Source organism: Phytophthora parasitica (assembly GCF_000247585.1).
Source record: "Phytophthora parasitica INRA-310 unplaced genomic scaffold supercont2.8, whole genome shotgun sequence".
NCBI classification, from domain to species: Eukaryota; Oomycota; class Peronosporomycetes; order Peronosporales; family Peronosporaceae; genus Phytophthora; species Phytophthora nicotianae.
Genome location: NW_008648994.1, coordinates 1,795,365 through 1,815,558, shown reverse-complemented (window position 1 = coordinate 1,815,558; position 20,194 = coordinate 1,795,365). Strand labels below are relative to the sequence as shown.

The window sequence follows — 20,194 nt, the reverse complement described above, 5'->3', positions numbered from 1 at the left end:
AAAAAAAACACTTTCTATGCGATCCCATACGAATTTCTATTTAAAAAATTAGTACTTAGTGATACTGCCTTTCTGCTTGATTACAGCTAGGCACCGGCGAGGCATGGATTCCACGAGCTTCAGCAAGTACTCGTGCTCGATGGAGTCCCAAGCAGACAGAATTGCGGCTTCCAGTTGATCCACAGAGCTGTACTGGCGGCCGTGAGCATACACCCGCGCCGCTAGCACCGACCACACGTTCTCGATCGGGTTACAATCCGGCGAGCGTGTTGGCCAAGCCATGGTGTCGATTTCAAGGTCAAGCAAGAAACCCGTCGTCTCGCGCGAGGCGTGGATTGACGCATTGTCTTGCTGAAAGACAAAGTCAGTGCCATGGTTAGAGTGGGCAAACGGCAGCATATACTCGGAAATAGTATAGATGTAGTCGCTAGAACATTGTCGTCCTCTCAAAATGGCCAACTTGCTCTTGCCTTGCGCACTAAACGCGCCCCAAACCATCACGCTGCCTCCCCCATTTTGGCGACGAAGGTACGTTTGAGGAGGCTGCCTTAAGTCACGCCAGTAATACTTGTAGCCATCAGGACCGTCAAGGTTAAAAAAAATTTATCTGAAAAACAGTATACTGCCAAATACCTAAGTAATACAAAAACAGTTAGCATCCGTAAAAATTAAATTCCAAACAAACGTACCCGGATTAAGTATGTGCTCTTCAGCCCAGGTCATACGTGCGGCCTTGTGGGCGGCAGTGAGAGGTAGCGTGCGCTCCATCTTGGTGTAGACGAGATGGTCCACACGCTGCATCACTCTCTGCACCGTTCTTACCGACGACTTGGGGCCAAGCCTTGTCTTCAGCTCGGCTGCGAACTGGTCACCAGTAGCCGCTGCACGCACTAGCCGTCGGACCTCCCTCTCCGTAAGTTCTGGGCGTCGACCGAGTCCTCCTTGCTTCTTGACTTCGTCTGTCAAGGGACCTTGTTCTTGTCTGATCGCCTTCCGTACAGACGTGCGCGAACGGCCGCTCTTCCTTGAAATCTCGTGCAACGACGTGCCCGCGTCGTGTAGGCCTATAATCCACCAGTACTCTTGGTCGTTGAGGGCTTTACCACGGCCCATTGAAGAATGAGCGGTCATAGCACCATGGAGAAGGCAGCAACTAGGCTTAAAGAGCAAGTCTCCGCCATTCGATCTGTCCACTTAAATACGAAAATTTAATCTAGAAATTTGTATGAATTTTCAAAGAAAGGGGCTGGTCCTAAATTGTGTCGTCGCCTCTGAAAGTGGTGGTTTGTATACCAGCTACACGAAGCTTTGCGAAATCGGAGTTGTTAGCACAAGTAGCGTCATGCTATTGCTAATAAAGAGAACATATCTAAATGGCGGCCGGTAATTCAAAGTAGAAGCTGATATATTGTCCAAAGTATACCCCCGATTAGGGGATCCTATCATTTTGGCGCGCACGGTATCATGTTGTATTGAAGGAGTCCAAAATTTTCATCGCCATATCAATTGATGGAGAATTATTTCTGGGAGTTGCAACTGTCGGGATTACGGGTTGTTTTTTTTTTAAAAAAAAATGCAAAACGGTCCTTCCTTTGATCCTTCCTTCAATACAGGATAGCCTTCATAAATACATATCTTGATCAATCAAATGCCCCCTGAAAACGGAATCTGTGTCCAAATTGGACTTCTTTAGTCCTTATTCTCTCAAAACTGGCTCATCCCCGCTTGCAGTCTTTGGTGGCGAGAGGCCTCTCACAATCAGCGTGGAGAGTATGCTCACAGGCCTCTGCGCCGATCAAGTCCGTCCTTCTCGCCTCCTCAACTCCACTCAAGCAGCAACGATCGACGTCCATGACAGTCACAGACTCCCCCTCACGACGGGGTCCTGACAGCACCTCACAAGGAGACGACGACTGTCAGGACGCGGCGGACAAGAAGCGGGAACTCCAACAGCAGGATCAGAAAAAAGTAGAAGAAGCCCGCAAAGTCCACGAGATCACCGAGAGCTCCTCAGACGAGAGCGGTGACGAAGCATCGAGTAGGACTCGCAGCACAACGTCGAATCGCTCCGAATCGGTCATTCTAGACGCCGCGGCGTCTCCTGCGACCGTTGAAGATGAGGAGGAAAAATCGCCCGAGATGCCACCGCCAGAGGTGGTGGAGGAGATGCGTGCAGGCGTTTACATGCCCGACCCTGAGGTAGTCTACAATACCAAGAATGTGGCCGATATGCACTATTTGTTCACGAACGACAAATTGAAGGAGGAATCGCCCGCTATTGTGTTACGGTCCGACCCATTCTGCATCCCTAGAGTCACGGACAATGTTCCTAATTATCGACCTATGCTCAACCCGTTGAGCATCTTTTTGGGAGAAGATAAACTCTTGCCGGGGAACTTTCGGTTGGATCCGACGGAGAGACTGCCGAATGTTGGAGCGTCCAAGAAGGATGCGATGAATGGACCTAGAGGAATCCTGCCCCCTCCTGGAAACTCGTCATCATCTACGAGCTCTGGGAAACAATTTCGAGGAAAAACGAGTGCGTTTATGGGGACTATGCCACGTCAAACGGAGTTTGCAGAGATTCCAGTATCGGAGAAGCTTTTCCAGAACCACGAGGTATTTCGGCCTTCACCGCCTATTTCTCGGGTTCCAACGTCCCCAATTAGGGATCAAAGATCAGCTACATCGATGAACAGCAGGTCATTCACAGCGAACAGTGCAGAGGGTGGCCAGACTTCAGTTACGATGAATACGAGCTCATCTGCCTCCCTGTCCGACGCAATGCTGCTATCATCGATACAGCATACACTTGACGCCACGACAGCAGCTCTTACAGCAACGGACAGCACTATGTCGTCGCAAGACAATGCCACAGATTCCACTTCAGACGCTGCTTCTGTCTCGTCCGGATACCAGATCCAGCCACTTCAGCCGCTGGAATCGGTCGCAGACACGTTGACAAACTACCTTCCAACCCGCAGCTCATCTACGTTGGACAACCGGCTGATGGATGGACAGTTCTTCAACGCACCAGGAGGATACAATCCTGTTGGTGGATCGATGAGCTATGCTGGTAATGCCGTTGTCCCCGGATCATTCGGCTCCGTCCTAGCAGCGGCCGAAGTCCAAGCCAGCAACCCGTATTCCGGTCTTTTCATCGATAGTGCTGGAGCGCAATCTGTCAACCAGAACATGCAGACTTTTTCCTCTGCGCTTGGCTCCATTTCTCTCACCACTCCAACAAGCGGCGCTGCTGGACTCCACTCAGGACTCATCACTCCGCAAGGAGACGTTGCAAGGTGTAGCGAAGGAACGCCTCGTCGTCCAGGAGCGAAGAAACCTCGGGCGAAGAACGTGTTTCGACCGTGTTCAACACCGGGATGCACAAAAGGTGCCCGTGGCAAATCTGGACTGTGTCAAAAGCATGGAGGAGGCAAGCGTTGTGCCGCACCGAACTGTCCGAAAGGTGCACAGGGTAGCAGTAGCATGTGTCTGTTTCACGGAGGTGGCTATCGCTGCACGGTGGAAGGATGCAATACAGGTGCTCGTGGCACTTCAGGTCTTTGTGCCAAGCATGGAGGTTACAAGAAGGGCAAGGCGGGGGCGACTGCAAAGCGTAGACCCAATGGTGAGGATGCTGCAACCAAGAGGGTACGCACTGATGAGCCGCAACAAGAGCCTGCTGCTGTCAAGACAGAATAACCAATGTCAATAAATGACCATATTTAACAATCACGATGGTGATAGCTCGGCGGTCGTCTTACCTTCCTGATAGCCGGAAGCTCCATATGAAACAGGGAATGTGGGTCCCCTGGCTGAGGACATTTGCGGCACATTCGTGTTGATTGCTGGATTACTCGCATTACCTGCTTACATTGTTGAGGGCCGCAAAGCATAGCTTATTGTCTTGCTCTCTCATGCATGACGCTGTATCGAATGAATAGTACCAAATCCGATTAGGTGCCGTCTCATCCTGGTCAGCGTAACAACGCGCTCTTGAAAAGACGATTATCAGCACGCGAATTACCCGATGCGCTAGAAACGCTACGAGTTCTTGAACTTGTTAGTGGCGTCAACTAGCTCCTTGGCGATGCCAGGCTCCATAGCAGAGTGGCCGGCAGTCTGCACCACACGGAAATCAGCCTCGGGGAAGGCCTTGTGAAAGTCCCAAGCCGTCTTCATCGGGCAAACAACGTCGTATCTGTCACACGGGTCACATCAAAATTACATACTCGTGCTATACAATGCACCATGACAACTACGTTCTCATACCTTCCCTGAACGATCACCGTCGGAATGTGGCGAATCTTGTAAGCATTTTCGTTCAGGAACTCGTCATTGGGGAAGAATCCCTTGTTGACAAAGTAATGGTTCTCAATACGAGCGAACGCCTCCGCAAATTTCGCTTCGTCCATCGACTTATCCGCAGCATCCGACTGTGCAACAGTAGCAATTATCACATCAGATATCTAACAAATCACAATAGTCAACGCAAAACTTACAGGAGGGATCAAGTTGCTAGTGGTTTTCTCCCACGTCGTCCACGCCAGCGCAGCAGGAATGCGAACCTTCGGGTCATCACTCGTCAGACGTTTGTGATAAGCCTTAACAAAATCGCCACGTTCTTCCTCGGGAATAGCGTCCCGATACGCTTCCCAGCGGTCCGGATAGATGAAGTTGGCGCCGTGTTGATAGTAAAAGTCGATCTCCAGCTTACGTAAGTGGAAGATGCCACGCAGCACGAGCTCTGTGACCCTCGTCGGGTGCGTTACAGCGTAGGAAATAGACAGTGTGCTGCCCCACGAACCACCAAAGACTTGCCACTTGTCAATGCCCAAGTGGCGACGCAGCTTCTCCATGTCTTCGACCAAGTGCCACGTCGTGTTGTCCTCCAGGGACGCGTGAGGTTTGCTGCGGCCCGAGCCGCGCTGGTCAAGCAGGATGATGCGGTAGACCCGCGGGTCGTGGTAGCGTCTCATGCTCGCCGAGCAGCCTGCACCTGGTCCACCGTGTACCATGATGACGGGCTTGCCGTACGGGTTTCCGCACTCCTCGTAGTACAGTTCGTGCACAGGCGAGACCTGGAGTGTTCCCGTGTTGAACGGCTGGATGGCCGGGTACAGAAACTCCTCGGGGGTTGAGAGGTAGTGGGGCTGGTCGATCTGATTTTCTTTCTTCTTAGCCGCCTCTGAGGACGCCGACGTCGAGTAACTCACCGCTAACGATGTGAGCGCCACGGCGGACAGCGCCACAGCGGCACGACGCGCTTGCTCGCGCTCATTTTTGGTGGGGACGTTCACGGGACGCGGACGCGCATTTTTGCTAGTGGGTAAAGCTAGCAATTGCAGCGTCTTACCGCCAGCACGGCGCAATGAGAGCAATTTGGAGAGCATCGAGAGTTTTTTTTTTGCTTGAGCTAACGAGAAAATGGTGATATAAACATGAAGATACCTTCTGATAAAATATGGAAGTCCTTTTTTTTTTTGTTTTGTGGTATGGTCTCCTCTGCAAAGAAATATTCTATAATAGGAAAAGCGAAAAGACGGTGAAAAAATATTTCGAGAGATCTGATTGGCTTGGATGGGTTGGATGGCATTCAGACGAAAAAACCCCATTAAAATTTTAATGGGTATTTTTCGTCTGAATGCCAATTAACCCAAATAAACATGCCATCCAACGGCAAAAGCGACATTTTCATCGAAAGTTCGTGAGTAATAAAATATTCATGCAACTTAAATGAGCGGTGTGATTCTCTAATGTCTTTTTTTAACTCATTTTTCCATCGACGTTGTGTATTGTCCGAATGCCAAGAGGCAGATCCTTCGAGCGCTCAAAGTGCCGGCCGGATACAGGACTATCCTCACTGTTTCTTCTTCTTCAGCATCTTCTTGTTGCGCATGTCCTCTCGGAAGTCTTCATATTCGCCATACAGCGCACTATACAACATTGTCAGCACAAACTCACAACAAAGTACAACTAAGGCTTCACACATACCTGCGCTTTTCTTCCTTCTGGATCTCGTCGAAAGAGGCTTCCATGTTGATCGAGTCGTCCGAGTCATACGAGAATTGCCTCTTTCGGTTCTTGCGGAACATCGCAGCAATGTGGCCCGGACGGTACTCTCCGTCGTCGCTTACCACAAAGCTATCGTCTGAGTCTTCGTCCTCAAACGGATCACGACGTCGCATGCGTGATTCCTTCTGAAAGCGATCACGGCGCTGTGAAGCTGCAGACGTCGAGTGTTTATGCCGCAAGTCGTCCAGAGCCTGCTGTATCAAACGGTGGTGACCTTTCTTGGGCACCAGAGACGGCAGATCCGACTTCTCGATAGTACTGAGGAGCTTCACCGAGTCGAAGCCGTTCTCAAAGAAAGCTGGAGCGTATTCGCTCATATCCACACTCAGTCCCTTGAGCCACGACAGCACCTCTCGCTGTCCTTCTGTGTAGTTCACTTCCTTCCTCCTGGCTGCTGTGCTAGTTTTCTTCTTAGTTGCGCCTGTACTGGCCGTGGATGCGGCGCCTACGCCACATACACGAGGATACATTTTGTCTAGCATGGCCTTGCGTGCATCCAGAGCGGGAGGAAGATTTCTCGGTGCGGAGCCACCTCTCGAAGATGATGCACTAGTGGGTCGCGAGCCAGGCCTCGCTCTGCCATTCGCCTGTGTGCTACTGCTACTGCTCCGTGCGTGCTCAGGCTCCCGACGTCCACTATCACTGCCATTACTGGCTTGTCCTGACAGTGCTCTGTATTTAAGCTGGCGTTGTCGGTGCCTCTCTTCCGCTGACCTGCAACGATTTATCACTTTATTAGCACCACGAAGGCTGCATTAGAGCGCACAGCACGAGACTTACATATTAGCAAGTGAGGTAGCAGGACGTCTAGCCTGTTGCTGCACTCTCGATGCCGGCAGCACTCGACGAGCCACTGGTGGTGCCGATCCCGATCTGTGGTTCGCGCTGGAGAGCGGTCGACGCTGCACCATCTGCGCTCTGCTAATTGAACTTCTGGACGGAGCGGTGGACACTGTTGTACCTCTCCGCCCCTTAGAGATAGGGCCACTCAGCACTTGTACAGTCCGCGAGTCTCTCTTAGCTCTCTCACTAGCATAACCTTCCTGTAACCTCTTTCTGGCGCTCTCAAGCTTCTTCTGATCCCCTGAACCTGTTGTCCATACACAAGGTAGAACGTGAGTCTGCCACTCTACCTTTGGTCGTTGCAGGAATTCTACTCACTTCGTTTCGGCGGCGATGGACTAGGTACTCGCTGTCTCTCGGGTGGTCGACTGGACATTGACGAGGAGGAAGCGATGCCAACCTCGTTCTTCCATTTATTAGTGAGGCTCTGACTATATCCACGTACAATATCGTCGTCGTGTTTCTTTAGTTTATTGACGGCTGCGCCGATCTTGGTGCGTTGTAGCAGGTCTTTATCCACTTTCAAAGTCGTAAGCTTTCCCAGCAGCCGCTGCATGTCAGGCACTACGCTCTTGTCGGACTTCCAGCCGTCGCGCTGTGTTATCTCTGCAATCTGTCGGGCCATGGCGGCCACGTCCTTCTCCCCCGTCACGGCCATTGTTGGTCTAAAAGACTTCTTCCGGCGTCGTCCCCTTGCTGCCCCTACGCGGCACTTGTCTAACAAAAATACCGGACAGAGAAAAACCTCGGATGGAAAAACCTAGAATACATGTGGTGTACATTAACGAAATGGTGTGACGTACATGAGTCTCGTTTGCGTCAATAATGCTGCGGCTGGCAAGAGTGCGGTGCTTGCGGCCGACGGCGACGCGCCATGCGTCGTATCTACTGGGAATCGAAACCAGGTACTTGGAGCTGCAATAAGACTGAGTTACATCGGACTGGAATTGGCTACTAAGATGCTGCTGGTCATTGTAGTTGCGACGACACAGCGGCAGCGGTGCTAGACCAGGACGGACGTGTGCTGAGCAACGTCATTTCGTCGCAGTGGGAGCTCAACGCCAAGTGGAGAGGTTTGACAATTGTTAGCGCTGCAAAATGTCGTACTTAGATGCGATCTGATGGTGCCATGCTGCCACTGCAGGGATCGTTCCGGCGCTTGCTGCGCGAGCGCACGAGGAAAACCTTCCGCATGTGATCAACGCTGCCATTGAGCAGAGGTGACTAGCGTCGTGGTGCTGAGCTCATTGTGTCTGCATGTACTAACGTGCTATTGTCTAGTGGACTGGAAAGTCTGCAGCAGTTGTCGGCAGTTGCAGTGACTTCCGGTCCGGGACTTGCTCCATGTCTGGATGTGGGGCTGCGGACGGCTCGCCAGATTTGCCTTGACAACCCGGACATCGCGTTCCTGCAGATCAATCACCTGGAGGTGCTGCAACTATCGAAGAAAACGAGATATGATTTTTTTTTTAGCAGTAGCTGACTTCGCTTGTGTTGAAATGGCAGGCCCACGTCCTAGTGTCACGGTTGCCACAAGTACGTAGCTCTGTGTCGACTGGCAATAGCTAACCGCTAGTTAATTAATTGTTGTTCTTGTGTGCTTCTTACAGCTTGAAACCCCGCGACCAGAGTTTCCTTTCGTCGTGCTGCTAGTGTCTGGGGGTCACTGTTGCCTTGTGCTAGCCAAAAGTCTGGGAGACTATGAGCTGTTGGGCAATACGCTCGACGACTCCATTGGCGAAGCCTACGATAAGGTGGCTCGAATGCTGGACATTACTGCCTCAGGCGGCAAGGGAGTCCATGGAGGCAAATTGATTGAGGACATGGCTGCGCGCGGCGACGATCGTGCTTTCCCATTCACTGAGCCTATGAAGCATCGAAAGGTGAGATTGTTAGCTTCCACTTGTCCTCAGTGCAGGTTTAACCTAAAGCATCGCAGGACTGTGACTTCTCTTACTCCGGAATCAAAACTGCTATGCTTCGAGAGGTTAAGAAGGTGGGAGGGACTACCGTGATGTTTCATTTTTTTTTTCAGCACTAATCGTCATCTCCATAGCTTGGCGAATTAGACGAAAAGATGAAGGAGGACTTGTGTGCTTCTTTCCAGGTAGATTTTGGTTCATGATATTACCTGGATGAAACCTCGGCTAACATGTTTAATCCGTTTGCACGTGGTTTGTTCATCAGCGAAAAGCAGTAGACCAGTTGATAACTCGAACGCGACGAGCGTGTCAATGGAGCAAAGACCGCTTGGGGGATCATATCACCAGCCTCGTACGTCTGCCATTGCGTGGAGTGCAGAAAGTTTACTTTGTGCCCAGAACTAACCAATGTCGCTGTCGCTTCCAGGTTGTATGCGGCGGTGTGGCATCCAATCAGTATCTCCGAGGTCGCATGCAGACAGCAGCAGAAGAAGAAGGGGTGGTAGCCGTATTTCCGCCGGCCAAATACTGCACTGACAATGGCGTCATGATTGCTTGGGCAGGGCTCGAGCGATACGCAAAGGGTATGCGTAGCGACCCCGAGTGTGCACGATATCAGCCTCGATGGCCACTTGAAACACTGCAACCACTTTAGCGTCGGTGGATTTCGCAGATAGTAGAATGAAATAGACGTATGTTTGGAAAACCTGGTTTCCTTGCCCAATCCCTTGCTGCGAGTTTGCAGCCGCTGGTAGGCTTCAAGATGCAGGACTTCTCTACCGACCTGATGAGCTGCTTGAAGTGAATCCAAAGTTCCCAGCTAAAGAAGCAGTATCCTCTCCTACAAAGCCATCGGCCTCTGCCATGCATAACTTTCTGAGCAGAAGTATGTCAAACGGACAATCGGATTAAAACTTAGTTTTAAAAAATGATCTATAGTTTTGAAAACTATAGATCATTTTTGAAGTAGACGATGGAGTCTTACTTGCGTAGATGAAAGCTCTTGCAATTCCATCCAAATACGTTTCATGCCAGGTGGGGCTGTACGAGTGATTAAGTCTGGCTGTGCTGTAGGTTCAGCAAATGATGACTCATCTTGTGTATCGGAAAGATTCACAAACTTCAGGAATTTGTTGTAGTCGACATATCCGCCCTTACCGGCATCAAATTTCATAGCAAGTAAGTTAGCGTCTGTGTCGCCGAGAGCGACGCCAAGATGATCCAAGACCAATTGGAACTCTTTGAGTGGCAACACTCCTCGGTTGCTTGGATCATATTTTCTAAATGGCTGCCTTACTTCGCGATCCGTTGGTACTGCTGTGTTTACACTCGTTCGTTCATGCCACCGTTTGAGAAATGTTTCCCACTTGAAGAATCCCCAAAGCATTTCCTTGTAGTGTACCTCGCCAATGTTGCCGGTATCAAAGTGTTTGAAAAACGCCAAACTCTGTTCTTGTGTTAATTCAGGAGAATCTCCGGTACCGTTCTCACGCAGCATCCGCTGAAACTCACTATAGCTAAGTGTTCCACTACGATCGACGTCATACCGACGGAAAGTCTCGATACCATTCTTTGACTCCAAAACAAGACGTCGAACCTTGCGCATTGCGCTCTCTAGAGCAGTTTCTTTTGCCACCTGATCCGCTTCTCCTAAACTGCGGCGACGACCGTGAAGATCATACACAGCGTTTCCATTTCGAGTACTACCAAGAATTAGTTCCATTTCCTCCTTCGACAGGGGGCCAGAGCCAAGTCTTATAGCACCACGTGAGGTCTTTTCGGTATTGCCGATGACAACACGAGCCTGGCGTTTCACTCGCTCCTGGTCACGATGGGCAGCGATCGTTGCTTTTTTTAAACGAGATTCCATCGCATTCAACTCGTCACGATACTCCAATGTATCCGCGATTAATTGCCGGACTGCTTGAGCATCGCGACGCTTCTGTTCGTTCATACGGAGCTTGCGAGCCGAGTCTTTCAATAGTTGAGTATGACGCAGATTCGCCAGTTTTTCAGCTTTATCGTGCTGTTGCTTAGCAGTTTGCACGTCACGCCGCGATGTACCAAGCTCCTTATGAAAATGTTGACGGGCATCTGACCACACATAGGATGGCTCCTCATCAAGTTTAACCACATCCAGCGAGTCGAGACGTGGATTTAATCGCACTGTCGTCAGTTTGAGTTCTTTTTTCTCGGATCTAGATGAAGATGTCGAACTTGCAGTACTCACAAGACTTCGGCTACTGCTACTGCGGATCGAAGATGGTCGTTTCGATTGCTTTTTTGCATTTTGATCCTGCGCTTGTAAACTCCGATTTGAAGTGCTAACACGAGTAGTTTCCGATAGTTGATTAGCATTATGTTGGCTCGCTTGTTTTTCCTTTTCAAAGCCAAATTTCTCTTCAGATTTTGAGTCTAGTGAATCCTCTGACTCAGCGACTTCAACTTCTTCATACGGAGGTGGCAAGTCGCCGTCCTCCGTTTCTTCTCCACTGGCATCATCACAATGGCCATCATTCCCGTCGTTATCATGGTCCTCTCCATACACTGGATCACTCGCATCGCCTGACTCGTTGAAAACCAAGTCGATGTCGCTATCCTCAACCGCGTACTCAGCACCGTTCTCGCCGCACATGAGCACGATCCACTCATCTGATTGTTTATCACTGTCGACGTCCACTGCTGTCGGGGTGATAACCATCCAAGACAGCAACCACCTCACTAGCTCCTCTTTGGGCGGCGCTGGCACCTGACCGCCACCTGCCAGCCATTTTTTCAGTCTCTGGTCCAATAATACGTCTGCTTCGTCCCCTCCCGGCCGTCGCCTTTCCGCTCCCGCTCCGACGAACGCAAACTCAAAAGCACATAGCATCTGCCGCTGGTTCACGATCCGCATCAAGTGCATATAGGACGTCAACACGCTACGATCACCCAGCATCTCTGCCTCCTCAAGCAGTTCCAGGTCGAAACGGAGCGCAAAGCCCGGCGTCCGCTGCTCTGCCACGGCCACACGGGCGAGAACCTTTTGCTGCCGTCTCGGATCGCTGCACCATGGTGCCACTGCCAAGGGAAACTCCGCGCACTCCCAGTAGAAGGTCATGTTGCTGGCAACTTGCTAAGCCACCAAGAATGCTATTTTTTATTAGATGCCTTTTACTGGCGACGTCACTCGTCCTAAACATCTGTTCCAAACAGCAGAGTCATCAAAATGGCCTGTCTCTACTCTATACCTACACAAAGTGAGGCAACTGCTCCGAATCAGCCTACGCATTTTGACAATGGTCTCCGTCCTGCAGTGAAACTGGTCGAAAGGCTCGGCTGTCGTCTGCTGCGACGATTGGCGCACACTTTATCATCATTCCGTAGAGAAGAACATGCTGGTGCGACTGCTGCTGCTGGCGTCGATGCTAGCGGTGGCTTTTGCCAAGGAAGGCGTGATGCGGACGCGCCCCGTGCTGCTCATGCCGGGCTTTGCGTCGTCACAGCTGCAGTCCTGGAGCCATCGCCGCTGTGAGACAGGATTCCGCAAGAATTTATACCGGGACATCAAGTTCGGTGACCGCTTATGGGTCGACGTAGCGCGTATATTGGCGCAAAGCGATTGCTGGATCCGATGCATGAAGCTGGACATCACGACACAGGAGGAGCTCGAGTGCAAGTTGCGGTACGATCAGCGGATACAGTTCAGTAAGTGGACAAGTTCGACTAATGAGTTTTTTTTTTTTGCTGTTTGATGGACAATCCGTAGAGCTGCACAAGGCCTTGAAGCGGTGTCTGAGCTGGATCCAGGCATTGTGACGGGTCCGCTGTCGACGGTGTGGCGCAGTATTATTCACGATTTGGTGGACCATTTCGAGTTGGACCCTGATCAATTGGTTGTGGCCACGTACGACTGGAGGTTGCCGCCTAGCAAGTTGCAGGAGCGCGATAAGTACTTTTATTCTCTAAAGAAGAAGAGTAAGTGGTCTGGTGCTGGAGTTGGTAACATGTTGCTAATTATTTGAGGTGTGTTGCGCTTAGTTGAGTACACAGTGGAGCTGGACGGCAACAAAGGTGGACTTGTCGTGATTGCGCACTCGATGGGTAACGGTATTTTCCGCTACTTCCTCGAATGGCTGAAGGAGGAAGTGGGAAGGAATAACTGGCAAAAGTGGATCGATGCCCACATCTCGGCGTATTTTGCAGTCGGATCACCACTACTCGGAAGTGCTGAATCAATTGAGCTGATCACTTCAGGTCTCACGGAAGGCCTACCAATCACGCAGAGCGAAATGCGCAAGCTCGTTGTGTCATTCGGTACGGTTATACTTGTACATAAGACTTTTGTTTATTGGTATTGACGATATCTCAATATGTAGGCTCCATCTTGAGTTTCATGCCGATATCTTCGGGTTTAAATTCGCCCAAGGACAACGAAGTTCTGATTACTGTGCACTCCCAACAAGGAGTTATTCCAAATGATGACCCAGTGCTGTCTCGTAACTACACCAGCGCTGACGTTGCCTCGGGGCAGCTTTTCCGCGATATGTCTGTGCACGATCCGATCTTCGGTAAATTGGAGACATTACGCAAGAAATTCTACGCGGAGGATCCCGTTCTCGATTTCTTTAAGCCCTGGGAACGTCCTCCGATTGCTTCGGTCTACAGCGTTTACGGCGTCAATGTTCCAGTACGTTGCCCTATCGAAAACCCTTGTTAATGGCAAGTTTATCTTACTTTTTTTCATGCAGACCAAAATATTTTACGAGTATGAAAATTCGGAAACACCCGGGCACTGGTTCCAGGTGCAATTCACGAATGAAGAAGGACAAGAGCCAACCTGCAGTAAAACGGGTGATGGCACTGTGCCTTACCATTCGCTCTCCTGGGCTCACACTTGGCTGGGCTCTAAAGGATCCTCCGTTCGTGTCACCCAAACTCCACAATCCGTTTATTTTTCGGCTGAAAACATCACGCGGGTTCGAGCTGTACGACACGCGAGCAATCATCATGCAGAATACTCGCTGTTGAATGGCAAGTTGCCCATTTGCGAGGCAGACGACGGATCCTCCTCTTTCAGTGGCACCGCGGGCTTCTTCGCTGGGCTCTTCGGACCACTTAACCGCGACAGGATCACATTCTTCGAGAGCTCCAAAGAAATGGACGGAGTGACTCAGTCGGTATGTACATTACAGAACTAGAAAATTGCTCATAGCATCCACTGTAATAACGCTGTATTTGTCTCTTCATTGCAGACTGGCGTGTGGGAAATCGATGGGGTAGGTCACCGTGACATTCTCTCCAATCCGGCATTTCTTCGTGAGCTACGCGCCGAGTTGCGTCACATTTTCAACGGCAAAACTAACTCGGACAAGGTAAGTCCATCGCTTCTTGACAAGTTGTGCTATGTGAAAACTAACAAATTCATTCAATGTATTGAACAACGATGCAGTCCTCTCGTCCGCCGGTCATCGACAGTGACTGCTACTGGAACTACCGCCACGCTCACTGCGAGTTCCCAGAGTTCTGTGAATACCGCTATGTCTTCGGAGACATGACGTTCGACCAATCCTGCCGTGTTCGGCTTAAAGGAACCCTTCCTGCGCCTCCAGCACACACAAGTCCCTTTCTTGGTGTCTCGGCATCGTCACCAAGCAAGGAGTCAGTCGAGTTATCATTTACGGGACCGTACTGCTCCGCACCATGCATGCCTATCTCGTCTTCATCACAGGACATCACAATGTCTTCATCGTCCAATTTTAATGGCCTCGGCTCTCTTCAACAAGAGCCGCTGCAGACATGATAGTTTTTCCTTAAACGTAGTAGAAGTAGTACAATTCTAAACGATAGCTAAACTATGAAGCTTCGTATTTCACTTGACATTTCTCTGAATTTGTACGGTTTAGAGTCTTGACTTGACTCATAAAGCTCAGCTTTTTACTGGAGCAGAGCGTCCGCGTGGTGGTTGACGTGTTCCTCCACGAACGAAGCGATGAAGTAGTAGCTGTGGTCGTATCCATCCTGCATGCGGAGCGTCACCTTTTGGCCCACCGAGTTGCAGGCTGCCTCGAAAGCTTCGGGCAGCAGCTGCTTGTCGTGTAAGAAGTTGTCTTCGCGACCTTGGTCGATCAAAATCGACTGGGGAATCGGGCCCTGGTTAAGGATAAGTTGCGTCGCATCGTACTCCTTCCAAGTCTCCTGATCGACACCTAAGTAGCCCGTGAAGGCCTTGATTCCCCACGGACATTGGCTCGGGTGCGAAATGGGCGCGAACGCCGAAATGGATTTGTACTGGGTCTGTATAGCACTCGCAGATGTCAGTACCAATGTTAACCAGACAGCAAAGCAAATCTCCGTACCGGGTTGCGAATTCCGAGCACCAGAGCTCCGTGTCCGCCCATGGAGTGCCCCATAATGGAGTGTTTGTCCTCCAATACGGGGAAGTTGGCAGCGATAAGCGCCGGCAACTCCTTGGTCACGTACGAGTACATGCGATAGTGTTCGTCCCACTTGGTCTCCGTGGCGTCCACGTAGAAGCCAGCACCTGTGCCGAAATCCCAGTTGTCCTCGTCCCCGGGGATGCTCACTCCGCGCGGGCTCGTGTCCGTGGTGACGATGGCAATGCCACGGCTAGCCGCCACTTTCTGCGCCTCGGGGGCTTTGACAAACAGCAGCTCATCGTTGCACGTGAGCCCTGCCAGGTAGAAGAGCACAGGCACCTTGTGGCTGTCGCTGGCGGTCGGCGGCAGGAAGATACTGAACTTCATGGTGCATTTGGTGGTGGCGCTCTCATGCGAGTACTGCTTGATGACGCCCCCAAAGGACTTGACCTGCTTCACGAGCTGCATGGTGTTGACAGAGGAAAGAGCTGCTGAGGGTTTCGCTAGGGGAGCTTGGATACGAAAGTGAGTGAGGATTGATTAGGATTGGCATATACAGTAGCACAGTGCTATCTATCTACGAGCCACATTTTTTTTGTCCCATGTAAGTTAGCAGCTCGGTTACAAGTTAGTTCTTAATTGCAAAGTGGGTTATATGTACTTCAATCCAAGAGCAATGCATGTTATCTAAATCAATTGCACGACCTCTGTGAGCAGTGGCTGGATGGCGTTGAGGCCTGGCGTCACGTTCAGGCGTCGGATGACTTCAGCGAGACCAAGCTCGACCGACAGACTGCGAGCAGCTTCAAAGTTGTGCAGCAAACGACCGAGGCCGACGATAATTCCTTCGATGGTTTGCTGTTGTACAGCAGAAGAGGACTGGAGCCTCGAGATTCGATCCAGCGTCTCAACAGCGCCGCAGACGATGGTGGTGACCACCACTTCCTCTCCGATCTTCATTGCCAAGCAGCAGTTGCTAATGATGTGAGCACTCAATACTCGAGTTTCTTGACTAGAGGATGTATCAGCGATCGTAGCAAACACGAAAGGCAGGAAACGTGTGGACCCGGAGAGAGCCATGTCGCTGAATCCGGGGTTGGCGAAGGCGTTCAACAGCACAGAGAGTAGCAGAGTCTTCTGAGCGGACGTCAGTGGTGAAGGCTCGACTTCTGTGGCGTGCACAATAGCCTCGAAGCACTCATTCTTCTCTGTCACAGCATCCGTGCTAGACGGTTGCAGTAACAGCACGCGAGTCAAGCCTAACGTCGGGAAGAAGAACGTGGACTCGTGTCCTTGAGCCAGCAATTTGCTGGCAATCTTCCACCATTCGGCACTTTTGGTCGAGTCAGCTTCCTTGTTATCCTCGGCGACTTGAGCCGACAACGCATCAAGCGCCGATATCTCGTCTTCAGACAGCAGCTTCTCAGTGTTACGTTCCTTGATGCGCTGCACCATCTTGTCCAAGTGAAGCGCAGGAGACCCAGAGATCTTAAATCGACGCGACGCTAAATCCACTGATGGAGTCGTACCAGGCGTCGAGGGGGCAGCAGGTACAGCTAAATTGGCACGTGATGGGTCGTTGAACGGGATCGAGAAGAGCTGATCGCCCGGGGCCGCGTGCATTTGGTTGTTCATGTTCTCCAGCATGGGTCTCAGCATTGCTCTATCGACATAAATACATCTATGTCAGCTCAAACGTTCCTCTTAATAACACGCACATAGATTCAGTTGTGCGTACCCAAATGGCGAATTGAGTGCCTCATTGGGTAGATCCAGAATGTACTGCGGAATGCCTGACCCCACGAGGAAGATGGACACCTCGTCCGAGAAGTTATTGCAATTATGGCGCAGCAGGTCGTAGGTGGCGTCCGTGAAGCGAGAGCTGTTCTCACGTAGGAACTGCTCCAGCTGCTGCTGCGTCCGACTCGTCTCGCCCAGCGTGATGGCACGCACGGGCTGCATGCCATAACGCTGCACCACCAATTCCGGCGCCATGGCTTGAATGCCTCCCCCACCAAAGAAGTATTCCTTGCCAAACACCAACACACCCGTGTGCCACACACCGTCGATGGTTTTGCCTAGCAGCGCCGGCGACAGTTGCCGCGCCATGCCGTGGCTCAGGTCGTACACGTGGAGAGTCACAGTCGACATCTTGGTTACAAAGTTAATTTGATTCTGAGGACGAATAAATCGAAGTGTTCCAGAAGGTACCATAAAACTGGTACCAAAAGTGCGTCAGCCTTTACCATCATTCTGAGCATGATTCATTTTGAGATGGCTACACATGTTGAAGGCAACAACCTAAACAGAACATTGCACTACTGCAGCGGTCTGTAGCCCTGCTTCTTATTCGTAAGCGGTCCGTGAAACTTGCGACCGAGGAAGAGGCCAGCGAGACCAGAGAGGATCACAAGGACAGTCGTAGTGAAGTACGATACAGAGCCCTTGTGCGCGACCTCGACAATCACGGTCTTGGCAGTGGCCGTCGCTCCGCTGCTTGATGACGCAGGAGCAGTAGTAGCAGTCTCAGTGGAGTCAGGCTCAGCGTCTCCACTGTCCTCAGCGCCATCGAAGAACCCCACCTGCTGTAGCCACCACTTGGGATAGAAAATGGATTGAACCGTGAGCATCTTAGCGTAAAAGTTGGAGACCTGGTAGCCGTCGTGGAATGCCGTAACCAGGTAGTCGAACAGATCCGACGAGGCTCGGTGTGCGCGCTGAGCGAACGTCTCGCTCTGCTTCGTGAGAAACTCCACCATGGCCGGCACGCCCCCTTCTCTCTTGTGCTGTGCAGCTTCGATCAGCACGCTACGTAGCATACCGTCAGCGTGACTCTCCACTTCATCCTGCACTCTGGCAACGAACGGACGGGCGTACGAATAGAAGCGAGCCGCCCAGTTTCCAACCAGCGCATGGATCCAGAAAGAAGACTCGCGGTCAAAAGCATACAACGAGCCACGCGCGAGTTGCTTGGGGACATCAGTCGACTGTACAAACACAGGCGTGTACGTCGTGGCGTGAGGCGCATACTGGCCAAACCAGAGGAAGGCGTTGTCCGGGTTGTATGGGTCCAAGATGGATACAAACGAGTAGCTAGCACGGAAGATCGAGATCGCCCGCTCGAAGTGACCACGATCAATGTCTTCCTGAGTAAGGTCGCCGTTCGGCGCCGCGTCGTATCGGTTAGGATCGCCGTACGGGCCGCTCTTCGGTCCCTTGGTCATATCATACGGCGTGCCCTCATAATGGTCCCGCTGGAAGCGCATGATGTCTCGAGGGGACAGAGGAGACGCTGGCTTGACGGAGAACGGGTAGTCGCTAGCAAGCACATCGGTCTCCGGAGACAGCTTAAGCTCCGGGTTAGCCAACGTGAACAAGCGCCAGATTCTACGTGTAGAGTAATATTGGTGCGTATCCTTGCGAGGTTGCGCGTAGACACGAGTGAAGTCGAACGGTGTGCCCTCGTCAGGCTTCCAAAGGTTGTTACGGATGGCCACGTCGTGGATGTTAGGAGACGCCAGAAAATCCGACGGGCGGTTTAGATCCAGCTCACGGATCACGAATTGGTTGGCAACACCACTGATCTGGTCGCTTGGGACGCGCTGGGCAGCCCAAATAGCCGACTTGCCTGTGTCGTCTGGTAGGATGTGGAAAATCCACGCCTCTTTCGTGTCTGTTACTGTAAGCGCTTCACCAGCTTCATCATACACGTCCTTTCCTTCCCATACAGCACCGTAGTATCCGTGCTGCACAGCTAGATCCCCCATCAGCTGAATAGCCTCACGTGCTGTCTGCGCACGCTGCAGTGCAATACGAGAAAGCTCTCCAACATCAAACAGAGCTTCGCCCCCTTGGGTAATCGGTTTAGTCCAGAACCGCGCGGGACACGTACTCTCACCGATAGCCACCTGGTGTTCGTTGATGATACCATAGGCTCCTTCAATGTACGCGAAGGTTTGAGGTACTTCTGGGATACTGCCGATAGCAGGCGTCGTAGTCCAGTTATAGAAGCGAGTATCTAGATTTTCCGGGAGATATTCCTTACCACGAGCACCACCCACTGACAGCATAATGATACAGAAGTTAGCAATGTTGTAACGTTGTACATGTAGGATCTAATAATCTGATTTACCATATCGCGGGTAGTCGAAGGCTGCGAGCACGACGTCGTGCTGAGCGCCGTCCTCATGCGTCTGGGCCGGCACCTTGGCAATACGGAAGTCGCAAGACGAGCAGTCGTTCGTATGAGTCGTCATGGGGGTGCCAGTAGTCGATGCCTGCAGTTTGCATTAGATTGCGTCAACAACAATATCGGTGCCATTTTCGCTTGTGGAAGTAATGCACCTTCGCTCCGACGATGATGGCCGTGCAGCGGTCCTTCGCCTCCACAAGCGAAGCCAGCGTAACAACCGCTAACAGCGGAGCAGCGCGCAGTACTCCGACCATAATGGAACTGTTCTCCTTCTGCGGCAGAGTCTTGCTTGATCTCGGCTGCGTCTTTTGTCGAATGAGTCACATTGGACCCTGTCAAACAAACGAGCAGCCTGATTGGACAAAAAAGATCATCACTAACCAAGCATGAGCCTACCGGCCTCTAGGTCGCTGTTGGCAGAGCTCACCAATGAAGCACCGATAAATGACGGCACATCGCGATCACCCCACGTCATCGTAGAGAATATATTCGTCTCCAGCGGCACGTTGGGGAAGTACACCGATTGCCACTTTAACCGGGCAAGACAAGCTTCACAACAGAGATCGTCGTCATCTTTAGTCGTTGGCGTCGTTATTCGGTTTCTGAGCTGGAGTCACCGCTGATCGTTTTTCCTCAGGGAGAGCGGTTGTTACAACACGTGCTCGTCAGAAGTAAAGTTGCAGGTCCTCGTTCGTTACTAGCAAGAGCTTTCTAGGTGGTTCCACGCGCCGGTCGCATGTTGATCCCTTTGCGGTGGTTCTCATAGCGTGCAGTTTGTGCCTGTCTCCTTGTATCGTCCA

The 20,194-nt window shown here is 51.4% G+C and overlaps 9 protein-coding genes across 20 annotated transcripts; 3 read left to right on the top strand and 6 right to left on the bottom strand.

Annotated features, from left to right (window-relative positions):
- The first annotated feature begins 1,703 nt into the window (after positions 1-1,703).
- On the top strand, positions 1,704-4,626 carry PPTG_06105 (hypothetical protein). The gene has a single exon (XM_008899889.1). The coding sequence runs from the start codon at positions 1,852-1,854 to the stop codon at positions 3,703-3,705; it is 1,854 nt and encodes a 617-aa protein (XP_008898137.1). The 5' UTR covers positions 1,704-1,851; the 3' UTR covers positions 3,706-4,626.
- Positions 2,147-5,471, bottom strand: PPTG_06104 (prolyl aminopeptidase). 6 transcript variants are annotated; one of them, XM_008899883.1, is made up of 4 exons: positions 4,506-5,471; positions 4,276-4,439; positions 3,768-4,204; positions 2,147-3,688 (listed from the first exon to the last, which is right to left on the bottom strand). In XM_008899883.1, the coding sequence occupies exons 1-3, from the start codon at positions 5,394-5,396 to the stop codon at positions 4,048-4,050; spliced, it is 1,212 nt and encodes a 403-aa protein (XP_008898131.1). In that variant the 5' UTR covers positions 5,397-5,471; the 3' UTR covers positions 2,147-3,688; positions 3,768-4,047. The 6 variants fall into 6 exon arrangements, with proteins under 6 accessions (XP_008898131.1, XP_008898132.1, XP_008898136.1 ...); XM_008899884.1 differs by having other exon boundaries at positions 2,147-3,685; XM_008899888.1 differs by having other exon boundaries at positions 4,276-5,471.
- A 217-nt stretch (positions 5,472-5,688) lies between these two features.
- PPTG_06103 lies at positions 5,689-7,669 on the bottom strand. 2 transcript variants are annotated; one of them, XM_008899882.1, is made up of 4 exons: positions 7,240-7,669; positions 6,859-7,168; positions 5,998-6,792; positions 5,689-5,939 (listed from the first exon to the last, which is right to left on the bottom strand). In XM_008899882.1, the coding sequence occupies exons 1-4, from the start codon at positions 7,577-7,579 to the stop codon at positions 5,864-5,866; spliced, it is 1,521 nt and encodes a 506-aa protein (XP_008898130.1). In that variant the 5' UTR covers positions 7,580-7,669; the 3' UTR covers positions 5,689-5,863. The 2 variants fall into 2 exon arrangements, with proteins under 2 accessions (XP_008898130.1, XP_008898129.1); XM_008899881.1 differs by having other exon boundaries at positions 5,689-5,916.
- Positions 7,670-7,715: 46 nt separating this feature from the next.
- On the top strand, positions 7,716-9,553 carry PPTG_06102 (hypothetical protein). 3 transcript variants are annotated; one of them, XM_008899878.1, is made up of 10 exons: positions 7,716-7,826; positions 7,900-7,994; positions 8,066-8,141; positions 8,203-8,350; positions 8,428-8,457; positions 8,532-8,804; positions 8,861-8,917; positions 8,978-9,028; positions 9,109-9,195; positions 9,271-9,553. In XM_008899878.1, the coding sequence occupies exons 1-10, from the start codon at positions 7,747-7,749 to the stop codon at positions 9,496-9,498; spliced, it is 1,125 nt and encodes a 374-aa protein (XP_008898126.1). In that variant the 5' UTR covers positions 7,716-7,746; the 3' UTR covers positions 9,499-9,553. The 3 variants fall into 3 exon arrangements, with proteins under 3 accessions (XP_008898126.1, XP_008898128.1, XP_008898127.1); XM_008899880.1 differs by having other exon boundaries at positions 8,861-9,028; XM_008899879.1 differs by having other exon boundaries at positions 8,532-8,917.
- A 170-nt stretch (positions 9,554-9,723) lies between these two features.
- PPTG_06101 (hypothetical protein) lies at positions 9,724-11,986 on the bottom strand. Its single transcript, XM_008899877.1, has one exon. It carries the CDS (start codon positions 11,941-11,943, stop codon positions 9,799-9,801), a length of 2,145 nt encoding a protein of 714 aa, XP_008898125.1. The 5' UTR covers positions 11,944-11,986; the 3' UTR covers positions 9,724-9,798.
- A 94-nt stretch (positions 11,987-12,080) lies between these two features.
- PPTG_06100 (hypothetical protein) lies at positions 12,081-14,704 on the top strand. 3 transcript variants are annotated; one of them, XM_008899874.1, is made up of 7 exons: positions 12,081-12,507; positions 12,592-12,800; positions 12,864-13,139; positions 13,202-13,512; positions 13,574-14,002; positions 14,078-14,197; positions 14,275-14,704. In XM_008899874.1, the coding sequence occupies exons 1-7, from the start codon at positions 12,218-12,220 to the stop codon at positions 14,623-14,625; spliced, it is 1,986 nt and encodes a 661-aa protein (XP_008898122.1). In that variant the 5' UTR covers positions 12,081-12,217; the 3' UTR covers positions 14,626-14,704. The 3 variants fall into 3 exon arrangements, with proteins under 3 accessions (XP_008898122.1, XP_008898123.1, XP_008898124.1); XM_008899875.1 differs by having other exon boundaries at positions 14,078-14,704; XM_008899876.1 differs by having other exon boundaries at positions 12,592-13,139.
- On the bottom strand, positions 14,564-15,855 carry PPTG_06099 (S-formylglutathione hydrolase). The gene is made up of 2 exons (XM_008899873.1): positions 15,182-15,855; positions 14,564-15,119 (listed from the first exon to the last, which is right to left on the bottom strand). The coding sequence occupies exons 1-2, from the start codon at positions 15,668-15,670 to the stop codon at positions 14,760-14,762; spliced, it is 849 nt and encodes a 282-aa protein (XP_008898121.1). The 5' UTR covers positions 15,671-15,855; the 3' UTR covers positions 14,564-14,759.
- On the bottom strand, positions 15,717-17,382 carry PPTG_06098 (hypothetical protein). The gene is made up of 2 exons (XM_008899872.1): positions 16,941-17,382; positions 15,717-16,865 (listed from the first exon to the last, which is right to left on the bottom strand). The coding sequence occupies exons 1-2, from the start codon at positions 17,351-17,353 to the stop codon at positions 15,890-15,892; spliced, it is 1,389 nt and encodes a 462-aa protein (XP_008898120.1). The 5' UTR covers positions 17,354-17,382; the 3' UTR covers positions 15,717-15,889.
- PPTG_06097 lies at positions 17,354-19,811 on the bottom strand. Of its 2 annotated transcripts, XM_008899870.1 has the most exons (3): positions 19,547-19,811; positions 19,335-19,479; positions 17,354-19,262 (listed from the first exon to the last, which is right to left on the bottom strand). In XM_008899870.1, the coding sequence occupies exons 1-3, from the start codon at positions 19,646-19,648 to the stop codon at positions 17,521-17,523; spliced, it is 1,989 nt and encodes a 662-aa protein (XP_008898118.1). In that variant the 5' UTR covers positions 19,649-19,811; the 3' UTR covers positions 17,354-17,520. The 2 variants fall into 2 exon arrangements, with proteins under 2 accessions (XP_008898118.1, XP_008898119.1); XM_008899871.1 differs by having other exon boundaries at positions 19,335-19,811.
- Positions 19,812-20,194: the final 383 nt, after the last annotated feature.

Bases quoted from the DNA above. Each gene is read 5' to 3' on its own strand.
- PPTG_06105 (XM_008899889.1), top strand. From the start codon at position 1,852: ATGACAGTCACAGACTCCCCCTCACGACGGGGTCCTGACAGCACCTCA.
- PPTG_06104 (XM_008899883.1), bottom strand. From the start codon at position 5,396: ATGCTCTCCAAATTGCTCTCATTGCGCCGTGCTGGCGGTAAGACGCTG. The intron at 4,440-4,505 runs GTAAGTTTTGCG...ACTGTTGCACAG, and splicing joins CTAGCAACTTGATCCCTCCT to TCGGATGCTGCGGATAAGTC. The intron at 4,205-4,275 runs GTATGAGAACGT...CCCGTGTGACAG, and splicing joins ACGGTGATCGTTCAGGGAAG to ATACGACGTTGTTTGCCCGA.
- PPTG_06103 (XM_008899881.1), bottom strand. From the start codon at position 7,579: ATGGCCGTGACGGGGGAGAAGGACGTGGCCGCCATGGCCCGACAGATT. The intron at 6,793-6,858 runs GTAAGTCTCGTG...AAATCGTTGCAG, and splicing joins GCTACCTCACTTGCTAATAT to GTCAGCGGAAGAGAGGCACC. The intron at 5,917-5,997 runs GTATGTGTGAAG...GCGAATATGAAG, and splicing joins CAGAAGGAAGAAAAGCGCAG to ACTTCCGAGAGGACATGCGC.
- PPTG_06102 (XM_008899878.1), top strand. From the start codon at position 7,747: ATGCTGCGGCTGGCAAGAGTGCGGTGCTTGCGGCCGACGGCGACGCGC. The intron at 8,805-8,860 runs GTGAGATTGTTA...AAAGCATCGCAG, and splicing joins AGCCTATGAAGCATCGAAAG to GACTGTGACTTCTCTTACTC. The intron at 9,029-9,108 runs GTAGATTTTGGT...TTTGTTCATCAG, and splicing joins ACTTGTGTGCTTCTTTCCAG to CGAAAAGCAGTAGACCAGTT.
- PPTG_06101 (XM_008899877.1), bottom strand. From the start codon at position 11,943: ATGACCTTCTACTGGGAGTGCGCGGAGTTTCCCTTGGCAGTGGCACCA.
- PPTG_06100 (XM_008899874.1), top strand. From the start codon at position 12,218: ATGCTGGTGCGACTGCTGCTGCTGGCGTCGATGCTAGCGGTGGCTTTT. The intron at 13,140-13,201 runs GTACGGTTATAC...CTCAATATGTAG, and splicing joins CAAGCTCGTTGTGTCATTCG to GCTCCATCTTGAGTTTCATG. The intron at 14,198-14,274 runs GTAAGTCCATCG...ACAACGATGCAG, and splicing joins GCAAAACTAACTCGGACAAG to TCCTCTCGTCCGCCGGTCAT.
- PPTG_06099 (XM_008899873.1), bottom strand. From the start codon at position 15,670: ATGCAGCTCGTGAAGCAGGTCAAGTCCTTTGGGGGCGTCATCAAGCAG. The intron at 15,120-15,181 runs GTACGGAGATTT...AGTGCTATACAG, and splicing joins TGCTCGGAATTCGCAACCCG to ACCCAGTACAAATCCATTTC.
- PPTG_06098 (XM_008899872.1), bottom strand. From the start codon at position 17,353: ATGTCGACTGTGACTCTCCACGTGTACGACCTGAGCCACGGCATGGCG. The intron at 16,866-16,940 runs GTACGCACAACT...TTATGTCGATAG, and splicing joins GCACTCAATTCGCCATTTGG to AGCAATGCTGAGACCCATGC.
- PPTG_06097 (XM_008899870.1), bottom strand. From the start codon at position 19,648: ATGGTCGGAGTACTGCGCGCTGCTCCGCTGTTAGCGGTTGTTACGCTG. The intron at 19,480-19,546 runs GTGCATTACTTC...TGCAAACTGCAG, and splicing joins CCATCATCGTCGGAGCGAAG to GCATCGACTACTGGCACCCC. The intron at 19,263-19,334 runs GTAAATCAGATT...TTATGCTGTCAG, and splicing joins CTTCGACTACCCGCGATATG to TGGGTGGTGCTCGTGGTAAG.